General features: G+C 39.9%; 1 protein-coding gene across 4 annotated transcripts in view; it reads left to right on the top strand.

The window, feature by feature from the left end:
- Positions 1-12,868, top strand: part of znf536 (zinc finger protein 536) — a 331,204-nt gene extending 318,336 nt beyond the window's left edge. For all 4 annotated transcript variants that reach the window (XM_059351790.1, XM_059351771.1, XM_059351798.1 and 1 more), the window contains one exon: positions 11,925-12,868. In XM_059351790.1, the coding sequence (XP_059207773.1) occupies positions 11,925-12,190 (266 nt within the window). In that variant the 3' untranslated portion in view covers positions 12,191-12,868. The remainder of the gene's footprint in view (positions 1-11,924) is intronic.
- Positions 12,869-13,798: the final 930 nt, after the last annotated feature.

Below are 13,798 nucleotides of genomic sequence, written 5' to 3'. Positions count from 1 at the left end.
TGGGAGTGAGTCAGTTATTTGTCGTTCTAATGAATGAAGCAATGAGTGTGTGAGTAGATGAAAGCCAGTATGAAAGGGTGAGTAAGTGAAAATAGGTGACTCAGTAAGGAAACAGATGAGTGAATGAATCAGAAACTTTGAGCACAAACATGAAAAAGAACAGCAGTAGACTCCAGAAAAAAAAGCCATAGAAAGTGAAAATAGAACAAGAGATGAAGACAGAAAAGAAGGAGCTGCTATTTTGGGTTCTTATTAACAGGTCCTACTGGTACAGCAATTAATAATCTAGTTCAGTATTTAACATGGGACCTAGTCCCTGGCGTCGACGTTTTAGCTGGCTTTGATGCTGAAAGAGCTCCTTCCCCTCCACCCCTCTCCCCCCACAGCTCCTCTCCTCTCCTTAAGTGCCTCCCCTGGTGTTATTTGCGTGTTGGTTTTCTCTAGTTAAGCTAGGAAACAGACCAAATCGCTATTCCCCAAACTTCAGGCCAATTTTCGATCAACACTCCAGCTCGTTGAGGGAAATGGTCTTAATTCATCAGAGGGAATCGAGAGAAGGATAAATTCCCTTCAGGCTGTTTGAAGTAATGTAAATGTATTTATTTTTGGAGGGAGTGGGGGGGTGAGGGGAGTTTTAAAAAAATAATTATATATACAAAGTATTTAACATTAAAAAAACCCCAAACATGTTAAACTCTCCTACACTATCTTTTCTTTTTTATTTGCTTCAGTAGAAAGCAGAGTCTGACTGTTTGGGATGTAAATGACGTGAATATTGAATATTTGAATAGAAACAGATTAAGCTGACCTGTCACAGCAGCCCAGTCTCACTCCTTGTCAGATACTGATGTTTTGTCACATCGCTCGGCCTCAAACAGACGCTAAAGGGTGCCTTGTGTATCGTTATCAGGGATGCACCAGGCTTTCCATTAACGCCAATGTAAACCCTTCTGGGGCAGTATTAGACACTGAGAATAACGGCTGTAATATAAAGAGTGTAAAGGTCCATTCAGGGTGGTGGATGTGTCAAACAAACCCCGGACTCAGGAGATCAGTGTCAACCTGCGAACCTGGTCTCACAGAAATCCGTAAAATAGCCACGGATTTCGCTTAACTCAAAATCTGTGGAATAGCCACGGAATCGCTCAAATTTCCGTGAAACTGACACGGATTTAGCTACAATGCAAGTTAATGACAGTCATATCCCGTGGCTACTCCATGGATATTTGTTCCTATTGGTTTGTTCCAAGTCACGTGACTTTCAAGGTCCCGGCGGTCAGAACAAAAAACATGGCGGACAGTTCTCTCATTTTTAGTGAAAAATCAATATTTTGACTTAGTTTCTGCATGAAAATGGATTTTGATCACATTTCTAGCGAGAAATATATGTTTTATTTTCTAAATCTTCACTCAGTGAATGTACATAATCACTTTGTATGTTGGAATAGCCACGGGATATGACTGTCATTAACTTGCATTGTAGCTAAATCCGTGTCAGTTTCACGGAAATTTGAGCGATTCCGTGGCTATTCCACGGATTTTGAATTAAGCGAAATCCGTGGCTATTTCACGGATTTCTGTGAGACCATATTGCAACCTGCATAACTGTGTCCACCAGCCAAGTGTGGAAGCATTTGTTTTAAACGCCAACATGCTCTTTTACTCTTACCCTAGTTAAATGATTCTAATGCCTACATTAAATAGTTTCCTTGGAACAAGTTTATTTTGAAAAGTCACCATGCATTTAAGTAGCGGAAACTGACACTTTTAAAACCAATGCCAAAGGATGCCATGTGCATCAGTATCCAGAGTTGTGCATGAATGTGCTAAAAGAGCACATCATCAGTGAATGTGCTCATATTTTTGGTGAACTGAACGCATCATATTGCAACTAATGAACACGAACGTGTGATTGATGGCACCCAGCATGCCATTGTTATGTTGAATAGTGTTACGGTTTAATGAGTGACTGTGGTAACTGGTGACTCAGCTGAATGTGCTGTGGCTGCTTATAGGCATATATATATATATATATATATATATATATATATATATATATATATATATGCCAGCTGTTGAAAAGACAAACTGAAAATGTAAGTGTATATAAAGTAAAACCCTACAATTTTCCTTTAATCTATTTGACATACAAACTCATCATTATTTATTATCAACAGCAAAAATTCATGTAAGTTATTGGAACCATGGAAGCTTTGGGCTTAAAGTCATCAGTTAACAGGGTCACTCAACCTTACATACCAGGTCTGAAAATACTTCCAAAAGCCAAACGACAAATCTAAAAACGACACATCCAGTTGAAGTTTAAATGACAAAATGTAAATTTTGGGACAGTGAACTAAATTATAATTAAAATTTTCAATGGTAAACGTCAACTAGTTCATTTTAATCTGCGTGAGCCGAACTTTAAACTAGCTTTCTCTGTTTCAGACAAAGCATCAGTGTCTGACAAGTTTGGAAGAGAATGCGTTGAAAATCCATGTCAAATGTCCAAAAGAGCTTTTAGTTTTTTCATCAATGGCATCTGGACCTCACCTCATTCTGCACAATACAATATGGCCAAATGAGCTATCGTGACAACAGTTTTCTCTAACAAAAAGTATGATGGACACAGGAAGCAAACAACTGTACAGATCATAAATCTGGGTAAATTAAAATGGCTATTGTTAGGATAAAAACGGATATGCACAAATAACATGGAACTTATCATGAAAAACATTTTTTTGAGTGTGATGGAATTCATATATCTGTGTGTGAGAGAGAGAGACAGAGGGTGTTGCTGCAGTTTGCTGAGTAATCTGGGAGCTACAGCATAAATGCAGGTTATTGGACAGATGGTTTAGCACATTTAATTGCTCACACCTTCTGTGTGTCTCTGTCTCTCTGCCTACAAACTCTCTGTCTGTCCATATCTTAGTCTCCTACTCCCTCTTTGTCTTTTCACACAAATAGCTTCCTGAAATAGTCATGAACTTTTGTTTCCTTTATAAGTTTCTACAGTACTCTGCACCTGATTTTAAACGTGTATCTTGCTGTCTGTTCTACAGTGTGAACACATGAATGTATTTGTGTCTCCTGCACTAATACATGAACAAACACACGTTTCCCCAGGTGTCTCGCTTTTCTTCTTTCTTTACCCAAACACATACTGAAGAAGCATTGGATGCACATATAGAAAACACACAAAAGCATGCATCAATCTGCACAAAAGCAAACTCCTGCACCCAGAAACACACTGCCACACACATACACATATACAAAGGCACATAAAGCCCAGGAACAGCGTGTTGGCATCCAACCAAAAGCTGCCGTCCTTAAATGCCATTTGATGCCAGCACTGCCATCTGTTGCCGTCTTAAGATAGCTCTTCTCACAAGACGCAGGCGAGATAACACTTTTCCAAGAGCCGTGGTGTATTTTTCACATATGGCCACAAACCGTTCAATATAAGCACAGTTTGGGTAAATTATAACTTCAATGCAATAACCATCTCTCTCCTGTCACTCCTCACTGTCACTTCAAATCAAACAAAGAGCCCATTTTGAAAGCTACATGTTTGTGGAATTATTGTCACATAACAGAACCGAATAGAAAACATGCAAATAAAAAGGAAAGAGAAAGAAAGGATAAGAAAAAGGGAGATGATGACAGAACAAGAGGGAAAAAAGCAGCAAGACCTAGAGGGAATGTAGACGAGAGATCGAGAGGTCCATCCTCATTTTACCTCCAGTAAAGTGTGTGTGTGTGTGTGTGTGTGTGTGTGTGTGTGTCAGTGTGTGTGTGTTTACGGGGAGAGATAAGATAATTACAGCAGGCTAAGGGGGGTGAGTGAGGAGTTGAGTGGGGGTGTGTGCATGTGTGGCAGGTGAAACATGGGCATGTTTGTGGCAGCGGTGTGATACATCAACTACCCCCACAACACACACACACACACACACACACACACACACACACACACACACACCTCCACCCACTGAATCCTCTCCTCCTGCCCTCCTCTTCACTTCCTCTCCCCCTTTTCCTCTGATCTCCATGCAGAGGGCCTTAGGGGGTTAATTAACAGGCTTAGATAATGCCACACTAATGAAAGCAAGACCACTGTTTCTCCCCTCTCTCTCTCTCTCTCTCTCTCTCTCTCTCCCTTCCTCCCCTTCTTTATTTCTCTATCTATGCATCTCTTTCCCAACCAGAATCATCCAACATCTACGTAATTTCCAGGGATACTGGGCTGGGTTTTTGGTGCCTTGTGGAGCCCAGACCTTAGACCATATCAATGGACGAACCTGGTCTCACAGGAATCCGTGAAATAGCCACAGATTTGCTTAACTCAAAATCCGTGGAATAGCCACGGAATAACTCAAATTTCCGTGAAACTGACACGGATTTCGCTACGATGCAAGTTAATGACAGTCATATCCCGTGGCTATTCCAACATACAAAGTGATTATGTACATTCACTGAGTGAATATTTAGAAAATAAAACATATATTTATTGCTAGAAATGTGATCAAAGCCCATTTTTATGCAGAAACTAAGTCAAAATATTGATTTTTTTTCACTAAAAATGAGAGAACTGTCTGCCATGTTTTTTGTTCTGACTGCCGGGACCTTGAAAGTCACGTGACTTGGAACAAACCAATAGGAAAAAATATTAACTTGCATTGTAGCAAAATCCGTTTCAGTTTCACGGAAATTTTAGTTATTCCGTGGCTATTCCACGGATTTTGAGTTAAGCGAATCCGTGGCTATTTCACAGATTTTTGTGAGACCAGGTTCGAATGGACGTAGTCTCCGTAACATCACCCATAGGTTAATGATGAGACAAAATAAAGCTCAGTGTGGGTTGCTCTGGTCATCGCCATCTTGGCAGCCACTTGTCACTCTAAACAGCCACGTCCTTAACTATGTGTAACTTTAAGCCTAAATATAATTTAAACGGGTTATATAACATTCCCCCTCTCACAGTTGTCATGGAGGGGGAAATAAGCTCTAGAGACCAAAACCGTTCTTTGTACCGGCCTGTAAACATTTCTGCTGTATAATTTGGCATTTTAACATTGGGGTCTATGGGGATAAACTCCCTTTTGGAGCCAGCCTCAAGTGTCCATTTGAGGAATTTCAGCTTTTGGCTCTTCTACATTGGCTTCATTTTTCAGCCCTGGAGGTTGCTGCCGACCCAGACATTCACTTATTCAGAGGCTATAGTTTTCAGCAACATTTTTAATTTAGCTAATTTTATTTACCTCCCACTGACTGAAATGGCAAGGTTCCACAAAATTAATTTAGAGAACTAATATAAAAGACTGTCATGGATATCAGAACAGTGTGATAGCTGGGAGATGACCCAACAACAGCAGGAAAACTGTGTGGTAACTAGTGGTGGAAGAGGTATTGAGATCCTTTACTTAAGCAAAAGAAATTGAAAATACTGCACTCAAATAAAAGTATCATCAAAATTCAGTACCGAAGGTAAAAGCACTTACCATGAAGTAAAATGTTCACAGTCAGTATTTTACTTTATGAATTTTTGGGATTTTACTTGAACTCCTTTATATACTGTTGGGTAGTTTAATCTACAGCAATGCATCATATACTATAAGATCAGGATATGTTTGTAGTGTAGCTGTCCTGTAAGAACCACACATGTCTAAAAAGTCAACATAATATGCTGTCCAAAAACAGTCTTGTTTTCAGCTTTGTGACAATGACTTGATGGTAGCATTTTTTTTAGAGTATTTGCAAGTATCTTTGCCTCCACTCAATGATAGTAAACTAATCTGGTGGACAACAAAGTAACATCTGAATAGTTTTAATGACAAATCTGGAGCAAAACAACCTTCAGAATTCTGTCTACACAAGAATTGAGACATAGTTTCCCTTCAAAACCTGATATGGATTATGTCGTTCACGTGTATTTTACTTAACTTACATGATTTATGTACAGAAAAAAGAGATTCTCTGATGAGCATGAGAATTACCTTAGAACGACAATTAGCTCCATGTCATTTCTGGATGGATGGATAGTGAAATATCCATTTACACATCTTCAAGTGCCCTCTGCAGTAATTAGAGATAACAAACAGATGAAGAGTGGAGTAATCAGAGACAGCTAAAGAATGATACCTCAACTGCAGCTGAAAGCTTTAGATCATTTGTAAGCACACCTTTGCCGTCTAACATAGTCCGTTTACACATTTGCAAAAGCTGTTCAGTGACTTGTGAGTCCAAAAGATACATTTATGACCCCTGTTTTGCTTGCTATTAAATAATATAACACAAAAAGTTAAGCATTCTACCAACGTCAACGTCTAACCAAAGTCTAAACGTCTAAAAACACTTAGTTATCTATACAGAATCTAAGGCAACAGACAAGATTATTGTATCGGAAAAATTCTGGTTTCCATTTGGAGTGTAGTGGTTAGCACGGTTGCCTCACAGAAAGAGGGTCACAGATTTGAATCCAACTTGCGTCTCTTCTTTGTCAGTGTGGATTCTCTCCTGGTCCTCCGGCTTCAAAAGACATGCTGCACAATTAGAACTCATGCACTGCAAAAAAAGAAAAGTTGGGTGAACTCAAAATTTCAAGGCAACAAACTTCGATAACATTTTAAGTTGGACAATTAAACTAAATATTTTAAGTTTTGTTTTTGAGTTAGCTCAACTCTGAATTTAGATTTTTGTCAACTCAACTGTAAGTTGTACTAACTTATAATTTTACATTGTAATAACTTTTAATCCTTACTTCTGCTAACTTCTGCAGTGTGCTGAATTGGCACGATTGTAACACCGCTATGAAATGTCAGCTAATGTTGCGACCACAATTTTGAGTTAGCATAGATATGCTAATGGATACTCTTGTAGCTGTAACAAGCAGCGCCGCTAGCATCAATTAGCCGCTAGCATCAGTTAGCCGCTAGCATCAGTTAGCCGCTAGCTTTCGCTAATGACCGAATTTCACAACAAAGAAATAAGAGTTAGCAGAACTATTGTCCCTTGTTTTGAACCCCAACTTAAAGATATAAGTAACGACAACTCACCAACTTGTTTTTGAGCAGACAACTGGCTTCCTTTGTTGTGCTAACTTACATTATTGCCCTAAATGTCAGTCATTTATATTTCCAAGTTTTACCAACTTAAATCACTGTTTTAGGCCAAAAAATACAAGTTGGCTTTTTTGCAGTGTAGGCTACTGTCTGATGCAGATTTTTCTTATGATAAAAAATATATCTGCATTCCTGCTTGTAAAACAATCTGGTTATAGACATCATCTCTCAACTCCAAATCCATTCTCACATCTCAAGGACCCTCCGCAGCAGTGGCCACTTGGTTACTTCTGATACTTTCCCAGATTTGTCCATACCAGTTGTGAATAATGTGACTGACTGAGTGACAACGTAGTGTGAAAGAGATCAGAACAAACAAGAAAAAAGTAGAAAAAGTTCATTTGACAGAATGGTGGTCAACGTGGTTCTGCTTTGCCACAGTCAGCATGTGGGCTGTTCTGGTTACTGGCATAGACCAGAGGACATGGATTAATGTGTGTGTGTGTGTGTATGTGTGTAAGAGAGAGAGGGCCTCTCTTTAATTTCTAATCCATAACAACACATAGCCTGTGTGTCTCTAAGTTGCACTGCAGAAGTCAATTTCAATCCCGACGCTAACTCAAGTTTATACATCCTATCCAAACTTTTTTCAAGCCGTGCAATTCAAACCACAATCTCTCGCTTTTTACCTAAACATTTCCCCGGAGATAAAACCGAACTTGATTTGTATTTATTTTTAAAGTCCATGGAGACAAACAGCAAGTAAGCAGGGAGAGGGGAGAAAAGGAACGAGTTGAGTTGTTTGGGGGCATAACTCGCTCTCCCTAAGTGTAAAATGGGATGAGATATTCTGCCTCTCGGACTTAACGTAATGTAAGAGAGTGTGAAATTAAACTGCACACGAATAAAAGGGACCCTTCATTGTGTGCCGCCGACTAGCTTATCTGGAAATTCAGACAACTGGAACATCCAAAGCCTCCAAACTTGTAGCAATCCCCTTTGTGTGGCTCCAGAGCAAACAATGTAATATCAGAAAGCCGGAGAGGCTCCAAATCCTGTGTCAGATTGCCAAACACAAAGTAGCTGCATCCTCGCATCAAGCCTGTCTGTGTGTATACTTTAGCGTGCATGTGTCCGTCTTTATACAATATAAGTAGACTGTGCACTCACTCCCGCTAACCCCATGTGTATGCCAGTGAGTGCTTCAAATAGATTGTTTCCTCTTTAATTCCTGGCCTTTTACCTATTGATATTCCCTGCACCTATCCCGCGCCTCTCTTAAACCCCATATGTTAATTTGATTTAGAGCAACTCAAATTGAATAAGAGATAAAGAAAAGAAAAAAAGAAAAAAGAAAACGAGGGTAACGGCAAATGTACTGTTATTAATAACCTAAAGTACCAGAGAGGGCTCAAACTCTCTCCCTCTTCCTCCCTCCCTCCCTCTCCACTTTGTTTTGTCCTCTCTGTCTGTCTGTGAGTGAGTGAGCTAAGTGAAGTGGGTTATGATGGCGGTGTAATCGGCATCCCTCAAACAAACGGCTGGTGCTATTAAGGGCCATTGTGTTTGCTGCAGTGATGATCAGATTCAATCTAGGGAGAACATTCTGTGCTGGAGCTATGGCAAGGGGGGGAGATAGAGAAAAATACCTTTCCTCGTTCCACTCTGCTATTGTGTTCAGGGGACTAGATGTATGCACGCTCTTCAAAAGATGCATATCGACTCAGGGAGCTGCAAAAGTTTAGTTCAGATGAATTCGCGGGGATCTCTCTGACTGCACAAAGTGAGGCAAGTATTAAGTGCTGGGTAATGTTTTGAGGACGTATTTGTTTCAATAAGCAGCTCGTAGTGCTGCTGGGGTGGTGCAGATGAGAAAATCACTTTTCCTCTTCTCTTTGTCCTTAACTTTACCCTCTTCTCCCAGTCTCTGTTTCTCAGTCTAATATTTCATGTTGTTAGCACATCTTCATAAGGGCGTGCGAAAAACATAAAGGCCTGAGAAGTCACATTATGGCCGGAGGGTGGAGGCTTAAGTAAGGGTTACAGGTCATCTCATTGAATATCCAAATTGTACTCAATCTCAACTCATCTAAGGCTACGTTCAGACTGCAGCCTTAAGTTACCCAAATCCGATTTTTTCGCCCCTATGCGACCTGCATCTGATCTTTTAATGACAGTCTGAACGACACAGATCCGATTTTTTCAAATGCGATCCAGGCCACTTGGATATGTGGTCCTAAAACCGATACATATCTGATCTTTTGACATGCCACTCCAGTCTGAACGGCCAGGTCGCATTCATCATACATAGGCTTACTGCTGGCGGCCATGTTTTACGCTACTTCCGTAAACACTGAGCACGCTCGCTGCGTGTGACGTCATCGTGTCCTCCAATACGCATGCGGGACACTTTTGGTACGTTTAAAGTTCACACTGGAGATCAAATACAAGTCGCATTTAATTGGAAATGTGAACAACCTTGCAAAAAAATCGGATTCCACAAAAAAATCCGAATTGAGCATTAAGCCCTGCTGTCTGAACGTAGCCTTATACAGATGTTTGGTCAGGATCCCTTGGTGTCACTTTTAATTGCTTTAGGTAATTCTCATGGTATTATATTTTGCACTAATGATGTCCTGAGCAGAGAATCCAAGCTTTTCTGATCTTTGCCTTTCTGTGTGTGCAAATTAGTGCATGCAAGTGCATATCAACCCCTCCAGCGTTGGTATTTGACGACCGAAGAATGAACAGTCTGGTCACTGCTCTGCACTGCAAGCTGCCTGGGTTCTGCATGAGATCAGTGCTCATACGAAGGTTACTCTCTGACAATACCAGCGTCACAGCCAGGATGGTTAACATTATTGCTGATGAGCACCACTCTCGTAATTTGCATGTTCTCCCCATGTCTGCGTGGGATTCCTCCTCCACACTCCAAAATAATTCAGATTTGATAAATTAGAGACAAAATTGCCTGAAGGTGTAAGTGTGGATGGTTATGTGTCTGTATTTAAGACAGACAGCCAATATTTATCTACATGTAAATGTAAAATAAATCAAGCACACTGATGTTTTCTTATGTAAAGGCCACAGCAGGGATTACAAAACTTCCTCCTAGCGAACATAGACCAACAGCCTACAGGTGGATGGAGGTGTGCCTTTTGAAATCTATGGCAACAATCATGTTATCTTCTTGCGAGGTAAACAGTAGAATTACTCCATTGAGTCAAAAAGCAGCCAAACCAAAACTGGCAAGTGTCTGATGATGCACTGTAACACCAATGTGCCTTTTCACAAAGCATCTAACATTTAACTGTTATTGTAACTAACCCTAATAGTAAAATAAGTGGTTAAATTCCAGTCCCTTTAACTTCTAGGAGCTTTTAACTCTGGTATACACTGTAAAAAATATTTGTAGAAATTACAGTATAACACTCGAAATTCAATGAGTCAAATTGCATGAGAAGTAGGGCGTAAAATAAAAAATTGCACATCACCATAATAGACACTTTTAATTACCGTAAATCAAGGAATAGCATAAAAACTTTTGAAAACACAGTTTTACTGTAAAAATATAAAAAATTTCATGTAAAATTAATGGAGAAATACCATATTGTCACAAGGACACAATTACCCTAAAAATAAAGTGACTACTAAATTACAGTTTTTGCTGATATTCACATATACATTAACAGTAGAAAACTCACTGACTGTAATTTTTACAGTGAAGTTCTTGCAACCATAGCTGCCGGTATTTTACCATAAATTAAACAGATTTTTTTTAATTACAGTGTAGACGTAAAATTAAAAATTAAATATCACTGTAGTAGATGCTTTTAATTACCGTGAATCAAGGAATAGTACAAAATGTTTAAACTGTAGAAAACACATTTCTTTCATGTAAAATTAAAGGAGAAATACCATATTTTCACTTGGACCCAATTACCCTAAAAATAAAGGGACTGTTCAGTCAAAATGAAAGTTTTTGATGATATTTACATTTAAATGTACAGTAGAAAACCCACTCACTGTAATTTTTATGGTGAAATTCTGGCAACCACAGCTGCCGGTATTTTACCGTAAATTTAACAGATTTTTTTTTACAGTGTACACTGTAAAAAAGGTTTGTAGAAATAACAGTAAAACACTGTCAAATACATCAGAAATAGGGCATAAAATGAAAAATTGTATATCACTGTATTAGACGCTTTTAATTACCGTATATCAAAGAATAGCGCAAAACTTTTACTTTTTTCTGTCATAAACTGGAAGAAACACACAGGTTTTAGGTAAAATATAACATTTTCATGCAAAATTTGTGGAGAAATACCATGATGTATGAATTAATGACACAATTATCCTAAAAAATAACAAGATTATTCAGACTAAATCACAGTTTTTGCTGATATTTACATTTAAATTTAGAATAGAAAATCCACTCACTGTAATTTTTACGGTGAAGTTCTGGCAACCACAGCTGCCGGTATTTTTCCGTAAATTAAACAGATTATTTTTTACAGTGTATGCTGTAAATATAATTCTATGAAGTTGTGTATTTGGGTCAGTGCTTCTCAAATGTCCATACATCACAAACCTGTAACCACAAACACATTAGTCCCTCAAACTATTGACCCAGTGGCGGCCACATGGGAGGACATTTTTGTCTGCCTACACTGTACAAAGAGTCTTCCTATGGTTAGAGAGGAGCCTCTGATTGGAAAAATCACTCTTATACATCCTCTAATAGGAGTAAGTCTCTAGCAAATTAGATTATGGTGACATGGGGACCCTCAAGACCCCTGCCTGAGACCTACTGGTTAAGCTTAAATTGGTTACAATATTCTGTTTGTCTGTTTCTCTCTCCAGGCCAGAGACCATTCAAGTGCAGTTACTGCCCCTACAGTGCCTCCCAGAAGGGCAACCTGAAGACTCACGTGCTGTGCGTGCACCGCATGCCCTTTGACAACAGCCAGTATCCAGACCGCCGCTTCAAGAGATCTCGGCCAGAGTCAGACGTCCTGGAGAAGAACCCTGATGACGCCATCGCTGGTGTTACTTCTAATCAACCAATGACAGGAGAAGATGAAAGCCACGGGGGGAACGTGTTGTTTGAATCCCGTCAACAGGAGTGAGACGGCCGCCATCAGCTGGTTAATAACATCCAGAGGAGAGGTCTGTGTCTGTGTTGGACAATGCATTATCTGAAAGGCCACAGATTTTTATCATCACGCACATCAGACTCCCTGATGCACTGAAGGTTGGTCTCTATAAGACTTATTTCCAACAGACCCTGACCAAACAACGACAAGACAATGAGACCAACACAGTGCTATGAATAGACCACACTTCCTACATTATAGACACAAGTAAACATACTCTATGTGGGTTATTGGAAGTCTGTGAGCATTTACTAAGAACACATTATAATCTTTGTAATTGTGATGAGGTGATTCAGCTTTCTTTCTTTTTTTTTTTTAACAAAGCACAGTGGATTATGTGTAATAATGGAAAGTAGAAACAGTTAAAAACTGTTAATGAAATCGTAGTTTTCAGACAAATCACAAAGGAAGGAGGCTATGAAGCGAGAGGGAAGGCAGATGAAAATCATTAGGAAGACTTTTTTCTCCAAAAATAATGCTTTTATCAGAAAAATGATCCGTGTAAACGATTGAGCAGAACAGTTACTGTAGGGAAGATGGAGGAGGTGGTGGAGGAAGAGGAGGGCTTCTGAATGCACACCACCACCACAGCCACCCAAGAACATAACACCAGTGACTGCCATTTTCCCAATGTGAGTGATGAGCACTGTGTGTGTGTGTGTGTGTGTGTGTGTGTGTGTGTGTTGTAGGGTCGGTGGCGGCGATGGTGGCGTGTGTGTCAGGGATAGAGGGGAAAGGGAGGGGGGGGGGGGGGGGGGGGGGGGGGGGGGGGGCATTGGTGCCAGCCTGACTGGAGCTGTCATCGCAGAGGAAATCAATTCAACAACACACACACACAAACACACACTCAGAGTCCTACAGTGGTAACCTGACTCTGGACGCTACGCCAGGGGGTCAAGTTGAGTCCCATCAGCTGGCCGGAGCCCCTCAAGTCACCTCGTTCCCTCCTCCATCCTTCCCTCCACTCTCACTCGCTCTAATCCGTTACAATGACCTGGAAAATACAACACAAATCAATCAGCAGTGTATTTAAAGCATCCATTAGCCGGCACTAAGGCTTGTTCTGCTCTCGTTTTGGCAATTCAATGTCCGGAGGTCACCTTACTGGCTCCACGTCAGAGAAGGAGGGGAGTTTTAGCTGATTGTGTTTTAGTTTGGGCCACTTTATGATGACAGATGACAGTTTGGTACTTTGGCAAGGACCTGAAACAAGCTGAAGGCTTTTTGTTCTACATGTGCTTCAGAAGGAAATATTAAATATAAAAAGATGCGTTCTGTACATATTCCAAGGTGTGTGACATCCTGCTTAAAGTTCTCCTAACATGAAGAGTTTGACAGAGACACTCAGACAAAAAGCAGGATTAATCTTCACTGATAAGCTCTTTTAAAGTTGCTACAGAGCGAGGGACATGATGAAAAATTAGATAATCATTCACCTGCTTTATGTCTCTAATTATAATACCTTTTCTATTAAAAAATATTACGCAACGTGTTTTTTATTTTCAAAGGAGGCATTTTCTGTCTGTGTATGAGTAGTGTTTTATTCTTTCTCCGTGTGTGATTTATTCCTGAGGGGGGAAA

This window comes from Centropristis striata, chromosome 2 (assembly GCF_030273125.1).
Source record: "Centropristis striata isolate RG_2023a ecotype Rhode Island chromosome 2, C.striata_1.0, whole genome shotgun sequence".
NCBI classification, from domain to species: domain Eukaryota; kingdom Metazoa; phylum Chordata; class Actinopteri; order Perciformes; family Serranidae; genus Centropristis; species Centropristis striata.
Note: the sequence above shows the minus strand (reverse complement) of the source record. Positions and strands in the feature narration are given on the sequence as shown.